General features: G+C 35.0%; 1 protein-coding gene and 2 pseudogenes across 1 annotated transcript; all 3 read left to right on the top strand.

The window, feature by feature from the left end:
• The first annotated feature begins 3514 nt into the window (after positions 1 to 3514).
• On the top strand, positions 3515 to 4417 carry LOC124958155 (olfactory receptor 4A15-like; annotated as a pseudogene).
• A 10374-nt stretch (positions 4418 to 14791) lies between these two features.
• Positions 14792 to 15718, top strand: LOC124958202 (olfactory receptor 4C12-like). Its single transcript, XM_047516014.1, has one exon. It carries the CDS (start codon positions 14801 to 14803, stop codon positions 15716 to 15718), a length of 918 nt encoding a protein of 305 aa, XP_047371970.1. The 5' UTR covers positions 14792 to 14800.
• Positions 15719 to 22160: 6442 nt separating this feature from the next.
• Positions 22161 to 23069, top strand: LOC124959427 (olfactory receptor 140-like; annotated as a pseudogene).
• Positions 23070 to 23279: the final 210 nt, after the last annotated feature.

The following is a 23279-nucleotide window of genomic DNA, read 5'->3' as shown; positions in this document are numbered from 1 at the left end:
CCTGCATATGGCATGAATGTTATTCTATTGTAAGTATATACCACAATTTGTTTATCCATGTATTAGTTGATGGACACTTGGGTTGTTTGGGTATTATAAATAATGCTGGTATGAACCTCAGTGTATGAATGCTTTTTCTTGTCTTTTTTCAGTATGCTTTTTATGTATATGCCCCAACTGGCATTGAAATATGTTAAACGCCATATTTGCATATCAATTGAACATTAAAACTTACATTTTGAAGTATAAATTAATAACCTCTTATAAAATGTGGAATCTCATATTTAAAGAAATTCTATTCATAAACCTACTTTTACCTATTGAAAGGATGCTTTAGTGGGAATAGAAGTTATGAATTTTGTTAGGTACAAGATCTAGATAATCTTAAAGAAAATGCCTTTCTTTCTATGGGTCAATCGTATGGATATTTTCTCAAATCTAGAGTCCTAAAAATATAGTGAATGCAACTGGGGCACATGATATTATGCACTCCTTTACCCTCTGAATTAAAAATTATTCCTCAGTTGAATTTCAAAGATGATTTGAGTTGTGGAGAAAGAAAAAACAATGGATTTTCCTACAGTAATGTGATTGGTAAGTCTACATACCTGTAAACAATAGTGATTTAATAAACCCATCTATCCTCCAGTAATGCTCCATTGGGTACTTAAGAGAGCAATCTTTGAGGGAAATTCATACAAATCTACAAAGATGTGGCTTTAAGGACAGTAACATGGGGGAAACAAATGAGAGTAAATAATATTTTGCACTTATTGTGTTTATTATTTACCAGATAGTTTTTTTATGATCTTACTTGCTTTATCATGTTGGATTCTTAAATTTTTTCTATGTGTTAGATGCTGTTACAATTTTTATGCTGCAAACAATGTTGAGTAATTTATCTAAAGTCCCACAATGGGAAAACATAAATTCTGAGGCTTAAATTCCAAATAAGAATTTAGAAACTGACATCTCAAAAGATTCACTAATGCAGGCATCCCAGTCAACCTTTGCAAAATTATTACACACACCTACACACAAAAACATCCAAACAAACAAATAAAAAATGGGCAGACCCTCCATATGATACAGGCAAACCATATTCCTTCTCTTAATTGGTTCTAAAAATACATTCAAATGTATGAAGGTTTTACAACAAACAATTTAATTTTCTATGTAAAAATTAACTAGGAAAAAATGTTGTATTAATTTAACATTCCCTTGTTTTAAAATTATCTAATGAGTTGATTTGATTTTTATTAGAACCTAAAATTTTACCTGTATCATTTCTATTATTATTCATCTTTGGAAAAAGCTGTTGCTTATAGCATGTTTTGTCACCACAGTGATAAAGTATAGAATTTTGTGACATTCAGACAATCAATTATTTTCAACAGTCTAGAGTAATAATGTGCTGAGGAATATTTTAAATACTGAAATATTTATGGAGCAGATACAATGTGGTATATAAAGAAGTGCTGTAAGGATTTGACTTGTCAACAGGAGAGACCCTCCTACCAGAAGTTATCTCTAAATGCTCAGAAAGCTACTGTGAATGTCTTTACTTTCCATTATAAACATAGATATAGAATCATAACTGTGAATGAAGGCAATTAATTTCGTATATATGCCATATCAGAAGACAGAAAGATGGATTTTTTTTCTTTAGGCAGTTGGTCTTTTCTGCTGATATATATGTAAGTTCAAAATCTGATTTTCCCATTTTTCTTTTACCTGTAAGATAAAGATTTCCATAAACAAATGTTGATACTAACCCTCCCTTTAGGGCACCTCCTGATTGATATATCTGGATATCTTAGGCATCTCTACTCTCAAGTCATTCAGTTTTCCATGCCTCCAACAAACCATTTAACAATTGTAAATCATATTTGTGTTCTTCAGTTTCTGCTCTTTGCTGGTCGACCTGCTTTCTCTCAGTTATCTCTTATTTTATTTTTGCCCCCACTTGAGTGTGGCTTTGCTCTCATGGAAACACAAAGGATAGAATATTCCCCTAACTTTCATAAATGACCATTCAGAAATGTAGCACTAAATTGGGGCATATTAAAATAATTCTGCCAAAAAAAATTGCACATATCACACATAAGACTAGCCCAGGATCGTGGCTGCATGGTCTGCTACAGGATTTATTTTCAAGTAAGAATAGATGTCTTTAACTCAGCATAGACTCGATAGCCAAGAACTACGTATATAAACAAAATGCTGCCTGAAATGATGACTTATGAACATGTAATCTTTAGAGTAGTCTAAGTCAACTCGATTAATACAAAAATGGTCTATCAGAAAAATGTGATGATGTCATTTCAGAGAATGTTGTCAATGATAAGTATTCAGAAACTCATGCATGTAAAAACAAACACAGTGTTTCCAATAAGGAATAGAGATGGGACACAAGTTTCACAGAATGACTTAGCTAAAATCAACAAATATTTCCAGACTCTTAATATAGAGTTCTTTTTTCTCTTCCGTGATTCTGTATCAAATTTTTTTACATTCTGAATTGATTCCTGGTTAGCCATTATCAATTGTAAACAAATTTGAAAAGTGTGTACAATATCTATGCAGTGCCCATCCACTTTGACATAATACTGAAATTCTGAGTTTTTTTCTCTTTAATAACTTATGTTGCTATAAATGTCCGTTCAGTTTGTGTATGTGTGTGTGTGTGTGTGTGTGTTTTAAAAAAATCTGTTCTTTCATTGAATTTTCATGGCTAGAAATAAGTTAATATATTTATATTTGCTCATTTGATCTTCTGGTGAGCTGTGAAATTCAGATTAATTAAATAAAGTATAATAAATATTCACTGAGCACTCACAGTGTCCCTGGTTATTTAATTACCATGAATTATTCCTAGATTCCTGGAACTTGTAGGAAAGTACTAGGCTGGCAAATATCTAAACAGTGACTTGTAATTTATGCTATTTATTGGATATTATTTTATATAAATGCAGGAATGAAGTCATTACCCATGAACTTGTTTTCATGGTAGATCTTGGAGGATGGAAATGTCATCAGGAAAATATAAGACCTATATAATGCTACAAATGCAGTCTTCCTGAGAGACATTCTGGAGAATGTGACTTTATGATTGTTAAGGAGGTAGTGTTGCAGATAAATCCTTTCACATGTTTGCCATCTAGAATCTTGAAGCCTCATCATTGATGCTGAATGAAGAGATTTATGAAAATAAGTACAAAAATTGTGGGAAAAATCCCAAATGCTCCTTTTCTATTGCTTTGCTCTATGTGAGATCATTGGGAGGAAATACTGCTGAGAAAGCCATCATATTTTCCTTTCTGTGTGTTTCCTTTTTATTAGCGCACAGTGATTGCTCTGAATTGTGGGTTTCATTGTGGCACATTCCTACCTGTGTACTACATGCTCTGGTCATTTCCAGTTTTCAAGTAGAACTTGGGATTATCTCAAATTCATTTTTGACCTTCTTCTTTGCAGGTTCTATCATCAAAGTTTACCACATTCTGAAGAACACATGGAAAACAGGAACAATGTGATTGAATTTATCCTTCTGGGTTTCATCCAGAATCCTGAAGGGCAAAAAGTTCTGTTTGTCACATTCTTGCTCATCTACATTGTGACCATAATGGGCAACCTGCTCATCATGGTTACCATCATAGCCAGCCAGTCCCTGGGCTCCCCCATGCACTTTTTTGTGACTTTTTGTTTTTATAGACACTGTCTATTCTACTGCCATTGCTCCCAAAATGATAATAGATTTGCTTTATGAGAAAAAGATCATTTCCTTCCAGGCCTGTATGACTCAAGTTTTCATAGATCACTTGTTTGCTGGGGCTGAGGTTATTCTCCTGGTGGTGATGGTCTATGATCAAGATGTGGCGATCTGCAAACCTCTTCATTACTTGACCATAATGAATCAGTGGGTGTGTATTCCCATGCTGTTGCTGACCTGGATTGGGGGTTTTCTCTGCTCCTTAGTTCAGTTTCTCTTTATTTATCAGCTGCCTTTCTGTGGCCCCAATGTCATTGACAATTTCATGTGTGATATGTATCCCTTACTGAACCTGGTTTGCACCAATACCTACCTCACTGGTCTTTCCATGACAGCTAACAGAGAGGCAGTTTGCACTGCAACCTTCTTAATTCTCCTAGTTTATTATGGGATCATATTATACTCCCTAAAGACCCATGGTTTGGAGGGCAAACACAAAGCTTTCTACACTTGAGTGTCCCACATCACTGTGGTCATTTTGTTCTTTGTCCCCTGTATCTTTTTTATGCAAGACTCAATTCCACATTTCCCATCCATAAATTCATGACTGTGGTTTTAACTTTCATAACTCCCATATTGAACCCCATAATCTACACCCGGTAGAATGCAGAAATGAAAAATACCATGAGAATACTTTGGAATTAAAAAGTGACAGTAGCTGGGAAAGGGCCGTATCCCTCCTTCAGAACCTGACCTTCTTTCCTTCTCTGAAGCAAACAATGCTTCGACCTTCCACAAATCCATTTTTATATCCATTCTCTTTTGGTGATTTATTCTATTTATTCTGAATCAACCATACAAATTAATCTTTAAGTGGAGTATGCTATGGCCTTCCAGATTATTTGGTGGACAGCAATATCTTTTTATTTCAAGTTCTTTTAATTCTCTTTCCTCTTTTTGAACTTGAAAGTTTATTTTTGATTGACATATGGTAATTAGATATGCTTATGGGATACAATATGGTTAAAAGTTTCAGTCAAGCTAATTAACATTCATTACCTCACTAACTTATCATTTATTTTTTGGTGAGGGCTGAAAATCTGTTCTTGTTTCTGGTTTATGATGCCTCCTTGCACACAAAAAAAAGGTGGCCCAATAGAACTCATTCTCTTTGGTTCAAGAAAAGGACATTTTAAATGTTCTGATTGCCAAACTTTTAGTCTAGCAGCTTTCGATATAACTCTAGGAGCTGTAGAAAGCATGAGGCCCTGAGTTCAATTCCCTGCACTGAAAAACAACAAATACAGAATCCTTCCTGTCTCTCTAACCACAAACACAGTTCTTGGTCAACTGGATGGATTTTACATTTCATACCAAGTGTTCAAAGTTCAGGAGAAACTCGGAAGAAATTAACTTAGTTAACTTTGTACTATGTGGAGGTAAGATGCTTAGGTAGTAAATGGTTGAATTTCTACCTTCTGACAGAATTTTTGAAAATCTGCTCAATATCTTTGTGCATATACAGATCAACTGGGTTCTTCTAACAGAAAAAAAAAATATTTTTAAGTCTGTCAAACCACGGTAGAACTTTCAGACTTGCTGACATAAAATCCAACTCTTTGGGTGCACTTATTTATGCTTTCACATATAAATGCTAAATGTTTTGGGAAGAGATTATTATATTTTATATGACAAATTCCCTTCTAATTCTCCATAAACTTTATGTTGTTGTTGACTTGAATGGTAAATTAAAGATGTTTCCCTGTCTTTGCTCTGTAGTGCATTTGGAGATCTAACACTGTGTGTTACAAAGACCATATTTTTAAATAGCTCTGGCATTACATTTTAGGCCTTGTTGAAAAGCGAACGTATAACATAGATGATAAAAATTTGGCCTTTATTTCTTCATCATTTTCTCAACTTATAATGGATTTGCTTAAGGTACTTAGCTATATTAATGCTTGAGCTATTCAACTCATATTGAGTAAAAGTCAGTGTGAAAGTTCATTTCTTATTTAATAGATAAAATAAAAAGTACTCTGGTTATTTTCCTGAGAAAGGAATAAAATATAGAGAATGGAAAACTTTGTAATTATTGGAATTGCAGAACATGACACCTGGACACAGGTGTGAACACAGTTGAGTTCTAGGATCCAAGCTGTGCATGGTACAGAGATGAAGAAGCTGGACTCAGAAGAAAGTCCTCATGTCTGCTTCTTGAAGTTCTTCTTTGCCATGGGTTGTATATAATGTTAACTTTCTCTAAAACTTTTAAGTTTTGTTTTCCAAATTTAATCCTTGTAGCATTTAAATTTTTGAATGTAGTATAAGATGGAAATACATTTTGCTTTCTTATAAAAGCATTTAATTTTTCCAGCACTTTGATTGAATAATCAGTTTCCCACTACTCTGAAATGTCACCCTTCCATGCATAAAAATCTATAAGTCAAGTCTTCTCATTCTTAGTTTTTCTGTTTTGTTCATTTAGTTTGTCTTTGTGACCCAATATTATAGTACCTACATTGCTGTAAAATTTCAGTTATATTTCTGTGTGCAAATCACCATAATATTTGTGGCCTACAATACCAACAATCACCCTATTACTCTATCAGATGACATTTATGGGTCAGGAATTTGTGAGCAGCTTAGCTGGGCACTCTGGCTACAGATATCTCAGCAGATTCAGTCAGAAATTGGTTGGTGCTGGTTATTTAAAAGGAACTTTCATATATATCTTGAACAGTTGGGGGGGCTTAAATAATTGGAACTCTCCTTGAGCATCTCTCTTCCTTTTTTTACATGATTTTCATGTGCTCTCTCAAGCATGCCAACTTCAACATGATGGAACTTTCCTTTTGGTGGCTCAGAGGTCTAAAGGGCATGAGTCCCAAGAGCTCTGGATTTGATCTCTTCGGGAATCAATCTTTTTAATTTTAGCATATTTTCTTATGTGAAGAGGCTATAAATGAGAAGTAACTTTATATTTCAAGTCAAACAACCATTGCTGCCTTAATATTTCATTGTTCTTCTTAAGCATGCTTCAGTTTCTTCTTGAATAAGTAATTTCCAAATAGTATCATACTAATAAAAGCTTTACCAAAGTTTATGAAATTTTTTATTTTTCTTTTCCTAATGCTTAGATGAAAATCTTCAGTACAATCTGAAATCTGTAGTTCCCTTTGTGTAGTATTAATATTTTAGCAATATTATTTCTTCCAATCTATGAACATCGGATGTCTTTCCATGTTTTTGAAAATCCTCTTCAATTTATTCAGTCAATATTTTAAAGTTTTCACTTGTAGAGATTTTTCAACATCTTGATTAATTTTATTCCTAGATATTTATTTGATTTGTGTAGCTATTGTTAATGAGATCACTTCTGACCTCAAGGCATGCTTTTGGTAGTCTTGTTTTGCTTGAAAAACCTATTATGTTGAAGTAAGATTTTTTTCTTGATTTTTTAGGTAATTCATCAGGAGTGCCTATAGTTGGTTCTTTTTTTTTTTTTTTCCTATTTAGTGAATTTATATCTTTTATTAGAGGAAATCTATCCATTTACACTTAGGGTTGTTATTAATAGATAATATGTTATCTTATCATCTTGTTAATTTTTTTCTGGCTATTTTACATAACTTTTTTCCCCTCCTGTCTTATTATCTTTGTGGTTTGTTGGGTTTCTGTAGTGATTAAATTTGATTCATTTCTTTTTCTTATTTGTGTATCTGCCTGGAAGTGAGTTTTGTAATTTTGCTTGATTTAATGATTGTAGTTATTACCCTGTTGCTTTCAAATGTATTACCCTCTCAAGAATTTGAAGGCCAGTCTAGTAGTGACGGATTTCCTTAAAATTTGCTTCCTTAGGGAAGACTTAATTCCATGTTATTCCTGAAGGATATTTTGCTGCGAATGATATTCTAGGCTTGCATTGTTTTCTTTTGGCATTTTGAAAATATCATCTTATACTCTTATGGCCTGTGGGTTTGATCTGTGAGATTTGCTGTTCCTGTAATGTAATTTCCTTTTTATGTGACTCAACACTTTTCTCTTGCTGCTTTTCAAATTCTTTCTTTGTTTCTGACATATGACAATGTGACTACAATATACCTGAAAGACGACCTTTTTGTGTTGAGTCCACTTAGCACCCTTGAACTTTCTGAATCTAGATGATTGTATCATCTGTCCCAAGATTTAGGATATTTTCACTATTATTTCATCAAATAGGGTTTCTAGGATTTTTCCCATCTTTCTCCCTGCATTCTTCATTCAGTAATCCAATAATTAAATATGCATTTTCTTAGTAATATTCCATAGATCTTACAATCTTTCTTCATTAATTTTCCTTTTTTGTTCTTTTTAAATTTTATATTGCTAAGTTATTTAAAAGGACTTCTCTTAAAGTTGCAAAATTCTTCTGCTTCATTCAGTCCACTAATGAAACTCTCCATTGTATTTTTTATTTTATTCACTGAGTTCTTCATTTCCATGATTTGCTTGGTTCTTTTTAATTATACCTGTGGCTTAATTTTTTAATTTTAAATATGGATCTTGAATTGCTTTCCTCATTTCATTGAGTCAATCAGCTCTACTATTTTGAATCACTTTAAGTTCTCTTAAATCATTTTAATTGCTTTACAGAAGTTTCATAATTCCCTTTTTTCAGTATCCATTACTTGAGATTATTTTCCTCTATATGTGTCATGTTTTTAAATATTTCTTTGTCCCTACATTGATATCTGTTCATCTAGTATAATAATACTGTTTCCCCTTTTATGGAGTATCTTTCATAGTGAAATGATTTTTCCTATTTTTTTCTTTTGCTTTGGCCTTGGGTGATTGCAGTATTACAATCTTTGTGTGATATTTTTCAGCATTAATCAACATTTGTAGTATGTGTAAGCGCTTTAGTGGGATAGACTTTAGGTGTCTGTAGAGGCGGTTATACATCTTTGGTAGTGGTGGGGTCACTGTGTGGGCCAGTTTGAGACCCTGTGAGATATGTACTATGCACAGCACGGTCACTGGTGCTGGAGGGTGGTGTTGCTTAAATCACGGGTCACTGATTGGACTGTTCCCCATGTTGAATTCTGGGGTGTGGCAGTAGTAAGGTCAGTCCTCAGGTCTTAAGGTCATGTACTGTGCTGAGGGGATCACCAATCATGAGGTTTAGGACACCACATTTGAAATTCTAGTGTACCACCATGTTAATGCCTAATTTGGGGATTGTTCTTTTCTTCTTGGGTCTTAGTTTCATCTTATGCAAAATGAAAATAAACAACTATATATTCTTTCCAAACCTATTGAAATCTTAATATTATTATCTGTTTACTTATCTATAGGTCATATTCTGACCTCAGTAATTTTATTGTTAATTTACACATCAAAGTCTGATCTCTTTGGACTTTAATTCTCATAAAACTCTTGCTACAATATAATATGAAGCCTAGCATTATTTGTTTAAGATGAAGCCAAGTCCAGCAATTTCCAGAGATTTTGCATTTTAGAGATGTCTTAAATCAGGCAGACAACATAGTGCAAATGAAAGAGAAGAAATTAAAGTGCAGGTCTATGATCATTAGTTACAGAATCCTGAGATATTAAATTATGCTAAGCCATAGCTTTTCTATCAATTGGAAATAATGTATTTCATTTCAAAGTTGTCTTGTAATTGATATGAAAGTGGCTTAAAAATAATGTATAACCTGTATAAATTTTCTTTTAATAGTGAATTTAGGACAGATGAATAATTTGCTATTAATTGACCTAGAAAAAAAAGTAAATGAATGAGTTGGTGATTCTAAATTCTCCTGAGAGTGTACATGAGAAATTCACAAAGAATCTGAGAAGTTGACGTATTTCAAATACCCAGAGGTTTTTAAACACAGTTTTTAATGCTTCCATGGGTTTGATTGAGAAACAGTCTTCTTAAAGTTGTTGTGAAAGGTGATGTTGAAGAAGGACAGTGCTATTCAGGTAAGTTGTTACTTGGGAAATATTATGGGACCAAGTCAAAATGAGGGCTTGAGGCCAGGCAGACTTGAACTCTACCTTCAGATCTGCTCCTCAATAACTACGTGCCCTGCAGCACAGGCTTGCCCCCTCCAAGTCTCAATTTTCATATCCATGAAATAGAAGGAGTAAACATCCTGCCACAAATAGCTCTTTTAAAAACATATTAAATAAAACAATTCATGTTAAGTGCTTTTCACAGTGCTCGCGTAAATGAAGCAGTCAAGTAGTATTCATTTTTGATTACCATATACAATGATCATGCTTAACCTTTACACAGGATTTTATACCTCTCCAAATTATTCACATAACTTATGAGGGAAGTAAGCAAAATTTCCTCAGTTCTTAAACTTCTCAGAACTTGTTGTATTTATGAGGCCACAAAAAAGGAGAGTAAAGAGAAGATGAGAAAGAACTATAGAAATATTCAGAAGTACATTAAAATTTCTTTAAAATCATCTTTTCTAAAATAAGAATGATATGTAGTACTACAGAAGAATATTAAATAAAACAAATAAAAAATATTAAAAATGTCTCAGTTTTTTAGCAAACTATAACATAGCAGGACTGTTTTATGTATTTATTTTCTGTTTTTGCAATGTATAATTTTATATAATTGAATTTTCCTTTTCCAAAAAAGGAAAAAAAATTAATAATATATGAATGATTGTATTTGTATTAAGGAAAAATTCTTGAAGAAATTCTTTTTATTTCCAGAAGGCAAAAGAGAATGACTTTTTAAAAACTCACTGGAACAACATAACATTTGTACAAATTGAATGATTAGAGCTTTTCCTTCTTGACATAATGTGTAGTTTGTTTCCTAATAAGAGATGTTTGCTTGGAAAGCTGCTCTTGGTTGTCAGTGTGTGTTGCTGTGCGAGGAAGTTAGTGAAAACATCACAGCTGATGAGGATGTTGCTTCTGGCATCACTGTTGAAAGCAGTCAAATCCATGGACTTCTTTCTCCCCCAGAGTTGAGATAGTTTTACTTGATAAAACATAGAAAATTATTGTAGCTTCATTGTTTCCAGATTATTATTTTCTTTACCTGAGAAATATATCACTTGCTTTTGAAGAGAGAAACACTTGTTTCCCTCTAGCAGGACATAAAAATAGAGTGTATTTATATTTTTCACTGCTGTATTTGTATGAGACACATAGTAGATAATTAAAAGATTAGGCAGAAAGAACAGTATTCTCTATTTTCCCTGTTTTACTTTATTGCATTAAAAAAAAAACCCTCAAAGCATTTAAAGTTGATGAAGAGCTGTGAATGAGTAGAAATTAATTTTGTTTTGTTTTGTTTTGCTTTTGTTTCTGTTTTGTTTTGGAGGGAGGTTGCTGAGCTGTAAAGTAGAAAAGATGAGTTTAAAGGGAAGATTATCAGTGGACATCAACTTTTGTAAAGTAAATATGTTACTGCATAAATTATATTTGACATTCATGTTAAAAATGTAATCGTGTCAAAGTTTGTGTATGTGTGTGTGTGTGTGTGTGTGTTAAATAGCTTACTAACATTCATTTTGATTAAGAAGGAAAATTCATGATCCATGTTGGGTGGTCAAAATCCATGCCGAAAAATGATGAACAAGTGAGTTACTCTTCGAGATAATTCGTTGCCTTTGGGTAACATATATCAATGTACCTCATAAAAATAACACTGTCATTTTAAAAGTTGTGGCCACAGGTCATCCATTTTCACAGTAAGTTGTGATATCCTATGCTTCTAAAAAGTACAATACAAATTAAAATAGCTGATGTTGGCACTTGCCTACTTTGTGCCAATAAGTGAGCTAATCTCCCTTTAATTAAGATTACTCCCATTAGCTTCACTTTACAGAAAATATTTAAGGATTTGAGGGATTAAACACATTTCACAGAATGACTTTAACCATTTATTTCAATGCCAGGTTTGGACTACAGCCTGTTAAGCAAAGGGAGCAACTTCCATTCTGTCTCTAAGACTCTTTTCACATCTTAAATCAGGATAAAATGGATCTGACTCAATGTTGAGGTAAGGATTAAACTGTCAGGAACTTGATAAGCTCTCATGCATGTTGGCTCTGTGAGTTGTGGCTTCTGCACATGAAATTTCTCAATAAATGGCCTTGTTTTATTTAGGGGATGGGGTAAGTAACTGGAGTGAAGTTTACACTCTTTTTCCTTTTGACTTCCCATGTCAAGAAAATTCTACTAGATCTAGTTTTATATTACAACTCTTTCCAACTTTTCCAGCTTAGTATTCACCCTTTTCCATCCTGGTCAAGATCCCAGTCACCTTTCAGAAGAATCCTAACTAGCCTCCCTGCATTATTCATTCAGTGATTAGAGGATCCCGCTGACAGATATCTAAGTCACATCACGTGGAGCAAAACCCCCCACTGCTGTGCTTGTCACTGAAAGCCATGCTCCTTACAATAACCTACAAAGCCCTGAGGGAGCTGCCCTCAGTCCTCATCCCCATGGCCCCTGGGTTATGGATACTGAGACTGACCCCTCCTTGGGGATTTGCCCTTGCTGATGCTTCTGTAGGGAACCGTTGTCTAGATACCTTCTTGGCTCTTTCCTTACATCCTTCCAGTCTGGTTATGTGTTCCTTTTCCATGAAGCTTCCTCTGGAAATGGCTCTTCTTCTCAGACTCCATGCTTCATTGGTCCTATTTCCTTTTCTGATAGCAGGTGTTACAATCTGACATACTCTATCATTCCTTATCTTCATTTGTCATCCTCTTTCTCTCTCTCTCTACCAGGACATAAAAATAGAGTGCATTTCTATTTTTCACTACTACATTTCTATGAGACACATAGTAGATAGTTAAAAATTTTGGAAATGGCCATAAAATGGAATTATTAAACAGACCTGAAACCGTATTGCACTGAGTCAGCCCATTCCCTCCACATATGCACACCTCTCTGGGGTTGGGGGTGGAGTTGGGAGTTTCACAAAAATGATCTTTAATAGCATTTTTATGTCCATTTGACATCAAATGAAAATATCCCAAATACAGGAAAACAGAAGAATTCATAGTGAAATACACAGTATAAGAATATAAGGATTTAAAAAAAAATTCATTGAACTTTCATAAGTAATTTTAATACCTAAAGAAAAAGAATTTTTAAAAAGCAGCAGAGTCATGACTCTGATAAAAATGTAAAAGAAACACATGACAAAGACTTTATTTTGCTCATTAGTGATGGAACTAGAAAATTATCATTAGTGTAAAGAAAAATGCAATGTATCACACTTACATTGTTTAATCGGGGATTTGTAATGATTTCAGAAATAAATGAAAATGCTTTATGTGCAATACTCAGGAAAATAACTTGACTTCCATCAGACAGCATTTGTATTTATTTCAACAAGAATTACTTGGATCATTAACAGTTCTCTGCAACTTAAAGTATTTGTAAAATAGCTTCGGGCAGTGACAGACAAAAACTCCTCAGAATCCTAGACTCTATGGCTTAAAAAGTGCTTTGGAGTGCATGTAAATTATATTACATTTTGTCTTTCACCAGAAAGTCTGAATGTTGCCCTTCAAAGTCTTTCCAGACAAAAGGTAAATTTAATTTTCAGCCATGCCATAAAAGAAGTATAAATGACTCCTGAATAAAATGCATTTTCAGGAAAGCAAAATCATTTTCTCATTCTTTTGAAAACAAAAAATATAAACTTTTTGCATCCATTGTAGTCCATAAAACAAAGTATAATAATCAAGTGGAACATTAAAAAGTTTAATCAAGATTACTTACCAGTACAATTCCTAGATTTATACATGACAATAGAATGCATTTTAAAAAATCACACATAAATGGAATATAATTTCTTACTTTTCTGATTATGCATATTGTGGGATCACATTGGTCATGCAGTCATATAATCACACTCTATCATCCTTCCTACCCCCATATCCCTTCCCCTCCCTTTATTCCCTTCTACCTAATGTAAAGTAACTCTGTTCTTCCCTAGTGCCCTGCACCCCTATTGTGTGTTAGCATCAACATACCAGAGAAAACATTCAGCCTTTGGTTTTTGACTTTCGCTTAGCATGATAGTCTTCAAATCCATCCATACTAATCAGAACAAATACCAAAAATTAAAAGAAACTAATCAGGGATAAGGAATAGGGTAGTAATAATAGGCAACCATTACCACAACCAATCCTGAGAGAGGTAGATGAAGGCGACTATGGGCACCCCAAACTGGAGATGTCATAACATCTGCCTGATAGAGTTGCTGTCTTGGTGAAAGTAACCCATCATTCAAACCATGGAAGGGAGACAGGCAAACAGATCCCTTGGTGCCCTTCCCTTTCCACCTGGCCTTTAACTTTCAGCTGACCCTACGTGTTGGCCAGAAGTAAGGTCACTGTTGAAACTGGATGTGGAACGCAGCCACCCAAGGTAGAGAGGAATGAGAGGAGATCTGGAATGCTGAAAGGAGCATAGGATCATGAGCTGTCCTGTTTGGAGTCAGCAGGGAACAAATGAAACAAGAAATAAGTAAAGAGTCCTTCAACTTATTTGTTCATTTGATTGATATTTACTGAATACTTCTTTGAGTCAGACATTGAACCAAATATTGCAATAAAAAATAAAACAAGTTATAAACAGCCTTTTTTCTCTGTAGTTTAGTTAAGAATTTTTAAATAGAAGGGACTGGATTAATTGGAGTGTCAAGTGTACAGAATTATTACAAGAGGTTTTTAAAAACTCATCTAACATTTTGAACGGACTGAGAAGAAATTGGGTTTATTACTAGACAGGCTCCCTATGCCTAAATGTCCTCCAGCAAAGGTCTAGTGACCAACTGTCAGAAGCTGTTGTAAAGGGGGCTTCAGCATCCTTGTTATCAGAAGCTGAATTACACACCTGCAGAGGCTTAATATTAGCTCATTTTACAAAATAAAAAAAGTGGTTTGTTTCTTCTTTTCCAGCGTACATAAAAGAAAATACCTTATATTCTTAAGATGAAAATTCGATATATTGCTCATCATATTTGCTACTTAAGAATATTGTTTTCACAGGTTAATCCACAACTTCTGAATTCATCACCAACACAGTAAAGAAAGAAACTGAATGAATGTTACTGAATTTATCCTGCTGGGACTGACACAGAACCCCCAGATGCAGAAGATTCTATTTCTGGTGTTACTTATTACCTACATTGTCACAGTCACAGGAAACCTGCTCATTGTGGTTACTGTCCTCTGCAGCCAGACTTTGCACTCCCCCATGTATTTCTTCCTGGCTTTCTTGTCTTTGATAGATGCATGGTATTTCTCTTCCATAATTCCTAAAATTCTAGCTAATTTGTTTTCTGAGACCAAAGCTATCTCATTCAATGGCTGCATGATGCAGCTTTTTGTTGAACATTTCTTAGGAGGTTCAGAGATTGTCCTTCTTGTGGTCATGGCCTATGACCGCTATGTAGCCATTTGTAGACCTCTGCACTACGTAACCATGATGAGCCACCGCATGTGCTGCCTGCTGGTGGGCCTGTGCTGGGTGGTGGGTTTTCTCCACTCTTTTGGGCAGATTCTAGTTACTTTCTGGCTGCCATTCTGTGGCCCCAACACACTGGATCACTTCATGTGTGACATTTTCCCCCTGGTACAGCTTGCCTGCACGGACACTTTCCTCCTTGGTCTCTTGGTTGCTGCCAATGGAGGGGTGATTGCCATGATCACCTTTGTGTTGTTGTTGGTGTCCTATGTGGTCATCCTGTGCTCCTTGAGGACTCACAGCTCTGTGGGGAGGAAGAAGGCCCTCTCTACCTGTGGCTCCCACATCACAGTTGTTCTGTTCTTCTTTGTGCCCTGTATTTTTATGTACATGCGACCAGTAACTACATTTCCCATGGATAAAGCAGTAACTGTATTTTATACCCTTGTCACTCCCATGTTAAATCCTGTTATCTACACAGTGAGGAACACAGAGGTAAAAAATGCCATTAGAATGTTACTTAACAGGATTGTGATTCCAGACAATAAATGATCCAACTCAGATATTTTATCTCTGTCATGACCTTTGCAATTTTATATTTTATCACAGTAATCCATCTTATCATTCATGGGGGATACATTACAAGACCTATTGGATGACTAAAACCAGGAGTATTATTAAACCCTATAACTATAGTATTTTTTTTCTTATACACATATATTGATGATAAACTTCATTTTATAAGTTCAGCCCCAGGTTAACAACTGATAACAAAATAAAACAATTATAATATGTAATGAAATTTTGTACTTTGGGATTATTATTGAGATAAGTATTTGAACATAAGAACTATGATACCTACCATAACAGTCTGTCTGATAACCTAGACACATACTAAATGACTAACGGGTGGGTAGTACATAATAGATGTGGATATGCTGGTCAAAGAGGATGATTCATGTCCCACCAGGATGGGATGATGTGAAATTTCTTCATACCACTAAGGATGGCTTTTAATTTAAAATTTATGACTTATTTTTGGAATTTAATCTATGAGCATGGTTTACCATGGCATGAATACGTGAAAATTGCTGTACTTTAAAGCCTTTCTCACACCTGTGGATTTACTGTCAAAACACTTTCACAAAGTAAATGTTATTATCATTATTCATGTTTTATAGATGGAGAAAAATGCAGTTCAAGAAGTTTCATTAAATAGTTCAATGTCAGAGACAGACCTAGTGTTCAGATCTGCATTCTTTTAGGTCCAAAATCAATGTTCTTTCAAATATATCAAAGGGCATTAGAAAAAGGGAAGTGTTTGCATTAGAGCCTCTCTTGACTTGTAATGAGTTGAAAACTTTTCCGTTATAAATTCAGATCTGCACAACATGCTGAATATATAATCAATTGGTTTGAGAAAGCTGTACTGCTTACTGGCATTTAAGACATTTTTGAAACAAAGACACAGGATTAGATCTTGGAATACCTTGATATATCTGGTTTTGAATTTATATTTCATTTCTGGTTGCACTGAGTAAATATTGACAGTGATAATAAAAATGAATTTTTTGTAAACCTATGTGAAAATTTTTAAATGTCCTTACATGGTCACAATGAACTTATAAAATTGAAATCTATTGTTCTATATTACAGAGAAAAAGGATCAGAAAAGTTAAATAACTAAATCATACAACACATACATTCACCTCAATTCCAAATATTCTTAATACATATCCTGTGGTATTTTCCATATATAGAATTCCCTTGGGCTAGTGTTTAATTAAAAGTTGGCATAAAAATATTTTTATCATATGTCATAAGAAGTGCCAATTTATTAGGTTAAAAATCATCAGTGGTAACAAAATTCTGATTTTTTTCAAAAGCACACCACACAACTATTCCACTGTTAAAAAGTTGTTTTTATATTTAGTTCCTTGAATCTGGAATCCTTTTTGACAACTACTTTAGGAGATGGTTTATAATCATAAAGAAAAAAAAAAAAAACAAAAACAAACTCTATAATTGACCAAAGAAAATACTTCTCAGCTAACCAGATCAGCATACTTAAAAGTCTTTGTTGGGAATAACTTTCAGGTCTTTCAAAAACTGCAGTCTGTGACCACAGTGGAAATACAAATGTCATGCTTATAGATGTGTCTAAGCTGCCACTTTGGGTAGAGTCAGTCTCCCACTTCACAGCTACCACATGTTTTGTTTAAGGAATCAGTGGACTCTGATATGTAACAATATTTAGCAAGCTTATACTGATTGCAGAAGCTTCCTGGAGAATAAGAATGCAGGCTTCAGCATCAGGAAGCCTGGGTCTACCTCTCACTGAGTCATCATCTCATTCCATGACCTTAAATAGCTCATCCTATTTCTACAAGCAGGTTACTTAGGAAATTTAGAAGGTGTATAAGTGATTCTGTCCATGTTAATATGTTTATTACCTTAATTATTGTTTTATTCTACTTTACTAGAAGAAGTCAAACTGGAAGGCTTTTGAGAGATTATATATGATAGATGAATAATTGGTCATGTTTCTAAACTTTTTCATTTTTGTGAGCAGTTTATGAGTGTCTTCCTGGGACAAAAGGGGTTTTGAATTGGACTAAGGCAATATGAGCCCTGCATGTGAGTCTTTTGTTGCCCTGAGGAGTGTTCCTCTGCCTATGAAAGGCCATGAAAATTTCTATAAGGCTTCCAGGTAGGCGGGTATGTGGTTTTTGTTGTCATGAACCTGTCAAATGTCATGCTAACACAATGACTGCCTTCCTACTGACTGCGATCTGATCCATACTTAATTTCTCCCATTTTTCTTTCTGGTTTGCATTATGTTTGAAATATCTGTGGTGCTGTCCCTTCAGAGTTTTGTATACTCACTCCTTGGATTTCCTTCTGGAATCAGACTTTCCCTTATAGCTCTCGGAAATCCTCTGTTATAAAGTTCCCTTCTTGTACAATGCTCACTGATCTGGACCTAACTCCATAGACTCTGCCTATCTCCAGTTCACAGAATTCTATGCTCTGGGGAACTCAACTAGACAGCAGTGGGGAATCCAAAATATTCTCTACACATCTGTCTTTTCAGTAGAGGATGGATGAATGATGAATGGGCTGTGAAGAATGGGTTTTAATCTTTATTAGATTGGACATGAGAAACTTAAGTATGTGCTCCTTCTCTATTCTGAGATTGTGCGTTTATTCCAGAACTGAATGAAAAATTGAAGAACTTTTCACAAATGAAACTTTAGCAAAATACATATTCATTATAGTTATTTTCACAGTTCCAATCCCTCATTCAAATTTCTTTGTCACCTTCTATCACAAATGTAATAGCACTATAATAATTCAAGTATCTGGTCAAACTAGGTTTGATCATTTGGTTTCAGTTTTCTGAAACTGTTTTTCTATGCTGATACACACTGCTCACAGTGATGACATTTGTGCCAATTCAGAGGTATGTACAATTTATTTTTCTTATTTTAGAAAATATATTTGAACATGATGAGTGAATATAGTTCTATATAGGAATATTCCTGCTTTTAATTTAATTCAGTTTGTTCTTAAAAATAATTTTGAATATTAGTGGATGATTCCAATAGACCTCACAACTGTTGGCAGCATAAAAGTGTTATCACACATTAGTTACAAAGCAAAACAATCTATAAATAAAGACCCTGGCCCGATGCTTTTGTGTTACCTTGAGAGGTGATGTTTTGATTCCTTGACTTAGTTTTCCATGCTATTAGGCAGGATGCCTTTTGTCTATTCCAGAGGGATTTTATTAGATTAAATTTAAATAGTTGAAAAAATGTATTTTACAAGTCTAAATATAATTTGTGAATGCAATTATTTTCATTATAACATTAATCTAGTTACAGAGTTGGCATTAGAAACGACTGCTTTGAAGAAGTACTATGAATTGTACCTGCTGTGAAGTGCTGTTCTTATGACATGGGTCACAGTTCTGGGAGTGTAGCTCAGTGGTAGAGCCCTTTTCTAGCATGTTCAAAGCTGGGGTTCTATTCCCAGCACTGCAAAAATAAAAAGTATAACAATGAAGAATCGGTTGATAAAGACAATATTATAATAAAATTTAAGACATCAGAGTTACCTACTCAAATGTTCAATTTATAGCACACCAAATATTCAAACTCCATAGTAATATACTAAGTTCCTATATTATCAAATATCCAAATTCTGTAATGACAGACTCATTTTTGCTGTGTTTTTTCTTGACAGAGGGATTTGTCTTCGTGTGGATTTAAGGAAAAAGTTAACAATTAAACATGAGTGCTGTGAAAGTCCTCTAATGTTCAGTTAAGGTGAAATAATTGGGTTTTGGCAAGTTCTGCTAATGGCGTGAAACACCCCTGAGGTCTAATTAGCCACAGCTAAGATAGGTCACAGAAAGTGTGTACAAACAGGATATGTGGCAGCTCTTGCTAAGGCTCCAGAGAAAGGCACCATCCAGAGGTGCACTTATAAATCAACAAGGGCTCACTGTGGCTGAGCTACATGGCATTTTTACCCTCACTCTACTTCTTGGTGAACTAGCACCTGCTTGGGGCCCTGGCCATGGAGCTATGTCAGACAAGATGATAGGAGATAGATGAGAAACCATGTAATTACAGATTCACAGGATTTAATGCACCTTAAAAATCATATAACAACCTCTCATCTCTACCATGCTGAGTTTTTAATCTCTTCTTTGGCATGTCAGTCACCAAGAAAGATTGAGGGGCTGGGGATATGGCTCAGTTGGGAGAATGCTTGCCTTGCATGCACAAGACCCTGAGTTCAATCCCCAGCACCACCAAAAAAAAAAAAAGATTGAATCAACTATAATCCTATCAATTTAGAAGTAAAAATATTTTGGGTCTTTTTTTCTTTTTAGATGCAAATATTAAAATTAATAAGAATTATAGTAGAAATTAAAATTTGCATTCTTAATTTTACCCATTATTACAACATAAAAATTATGAAATTATACAAATTTTAAATATCTCTGTTAACAACTACCCATTATGGGATGCACTATATTATACTCATAAACTTACCTAACGTTGGACCTGCAGTTTCCAATCTTTCATGGTTTTTGTAATTGTGCTGAATGTGTTTTACCTAAGAATTCTCCACTTCTAAAAATATTTCCCTAGATGGTTTATTTCCAGAAAGGTTAGTGTGAAGTCAAAGAGAAAAGACAAAATGATTTCTATTTCTTCAGCGTTATTTCTCAGTCACTTTTATTATTGATTGTTTCTCATTTTACGTACACCATACTCTTCATATCTACCAATTAGACCTCAGAATAGTGGAATACAATGAAAGTGCTCAATTTCCTTTTCCTTTATGTACACAATTTTTTTAAAATTAAGATAGAGAGTACTTTATCTGCTTAACTTTGAAAGGGAAAGAAATGTTTGCTTTTCTCAGAATATATTTGGTTATATTTATTTATTTTTTTCTGTTCAATACATTGGGGAATTTATGTCTCCAAATTGGGATGATTTTTCCCCATTCTGTTCATGGTGAAATATTCTTTAACCACGAGTTATGCATGATGGATGCTGTGGGAAGATGAAGACATGAGACTGTGCATTGCAGAAACAGAGAAGTAGAGGATATCATCCAGCTCATGAATGGATGAGCTGCTGCTGTGTAGTGAAAAAACCAGGGGAGGGATCACTAAAGGATTTTGGTAGCGATGATTGTATAATTTGTATCCACAAAAATACATTAATATGTATAACAGGTATCCAGTGAATATTTGTGGAGCTGAGTATAATAGTTACTTGCAGTTATTATGAATCATGTATTTGTATTTATAGGTGTGTGCTGAGGCATAGTACTTTATCTATCCATCTGACCATCACTTTCTAGTTTCCACATTAAATTTCTTTTTTAAGAACTTTGTAATAAGGTTTTCTTTTGGCTTAGTAGATTGTAATAAACTGAAATCCAATTCAAAAGGCTTTTTTTGGTTCCAGTATATTTGAAATATAAATTTAATGAAAGTAATTATATTAAATTATATGTATAGCATAATTTTAAAGGAGTACTTTTAATTAACCAACATTATTATTATCTTGAAAGTCAACTTCCCCAATAACATTACATAAAATTATGCCAGAAACTGAACTGAAGTTTATGTTTGAGAAGTTTATATTTTTCATAAGTAGATGATGTGGAGAAGCAGATTGGGAAGACAGGGATACTTGAGTTCTTGGTTTATGGCCACAGAAGCTTGTGTATCATCACATATGGAAATGTAGGAAGTGAGGGAATTCACTGTACATTTATTCATTACCTCACAGGTACCTGATGTTGAAGACACTGTGCCAGACCCTGTACTAAGTACACCAAGAAAAGAGACAAAAATAGCATATTGCTATGGTAGGTGCCAGAGAGGTGAGTCTCCTGTAATTTATGTATATTTCCTATCTGCCTGCTCACTGCAGATATGTATTGTCCATGTCCTTTCATGGGTAAAGCAGTGGGTTCAAATGTAAATTTTGGAAGAAAGAATAGTCTTTATCAGTGTGCAGCACTTTACAGCTTACAAAATACATCCCAAAGTTATAATTTGTGATTTCACAGATGCAGAGGGGACTCAAAGGCAGAGGGCACTGGGATTATTAGCAGGATCACATGGAGCTGGAAACGGGAATCAAGAGCTTGTGTGTATAGCTCAGTGTTTTCTCAGTAAATTACACAATAACTGTCAACCCACGGAGGCTATAGGTAACATGTAGGTATCTGAGGAGAGGAAAGCATCATGGAGGAGAGTGAAGAAGAATAACTGAGGCAGTTACTAGGGTGGGGGACTGTGGGCAAGGATATGCTCCGCAGTAGCAATGACTGCCCCATCTCCATACTATGACACTCAGCATGCAATACATTTATAACTAGTTGGCTATCTTTCTTTATCGTTTTTTGCAGGTAATTCAGGCCCCAGGAAGGCATTACTTCCTGCAAGGATAACCTCATGCCTCCCAATAACGTGACTGAATTTGTTCTCCTGGGGCTCACACAGAATCCACACCTGCAGAGACTGCTCTTCATCATCTTTTTGTTGATATTTGTCTTTACTGTGCTGGCCAATCTGTTCATCATCACCACCATTTCCCTCAGCCCCACGCTTTCCGCTCCTATGTACTTCTTTCTCACCTACCTGTCCTTCATAGACGCCTCTTACACCTCTGTCACCACCCCTAAAATGATCGTCGACCTGCTCTACCAGAGGAGGACTATCACTGTGTGTGGCTGTCTGACTCAGCTCTTTGTGGAGCACTTCCTGGGAGGCTCAGAGATCATCCTCCTCATTGTCATGGCCTATGACTGCTATGTGGCCATCTGCAAGCCCCTGCACTACATGACCATCATGAGGCAGGGACTCTACCGCCTCCTGGTGGTGGTATCCTGGATTGGAGGGATCCTGCACACAACTGTGCAAATTCTCTTCATGATAGCCTGCCCTTTTGTGGTCCCAATGTCATTGACCACATCATGTGTGATCTCTTCCCATTATTAAAACTGGCCTGTAGAGACACCTACAGGCTTGGTGGTGGCAGCCAACAGTGGAGCGATGTGCTTGCTCATTTTCTCCATGCTTCTCATCTCCTACATGGTCATCCTGAGCTCCCTGAAATCCCAAGGCTCTGAAGGATGGTGCAAAGCACTCTCAACCTGTGGCTCCCACTTCACAGTTGTAGTTCTTTTTTTTGTGCCTTGCATTTTTACCTACATGCATCCTGTGGCCACCTACCCAGTGGACAAATTGGTGGTTGTGTTCTTTGCAATCCTCACTCCCATGCTGAATCCTATAATTTACACAGTGAGAAACACAGAGGTGAAAAGTGCCATAAGGAGTTTGTTGAAGAAAAGAGTTATGTAGTCCATTTATCGTGCCAAGTGATCACTACCCTAAATATGGAAGATCAAACCTACTGCACACACAGTGCAAGAGGAGTAGCACATTTTACATATCACTGGAAAAACACAAAAGGGCTCCCTCAAAAAACTAACATTTATTGGTTACTTAATAGTGGTTAGTTAGACTTTTGCTATGGTGCTTTTAGTAGTGTTTAATGTGTTTTACTAAAGC

Source organism: Sciurus carolinensis, chromosome 11, assembly GCF_902686445.1.
Source record: "Sciurus carolinensis chromosome 11, mSciCar1.2, whole genome shotgun sequence".
Taxonomy (NCBI): Eukaryota; Metazoa; Chordata; class Mammalia; order Rodentia; family Sciuridae; genus Sciurus; species Sciurus carolinensis.
The sequence above is the reverse complement of the archived record's forward strand: the minus strand, read 5'-3'. Positions and strand labels throughout refer to the sequence as shown.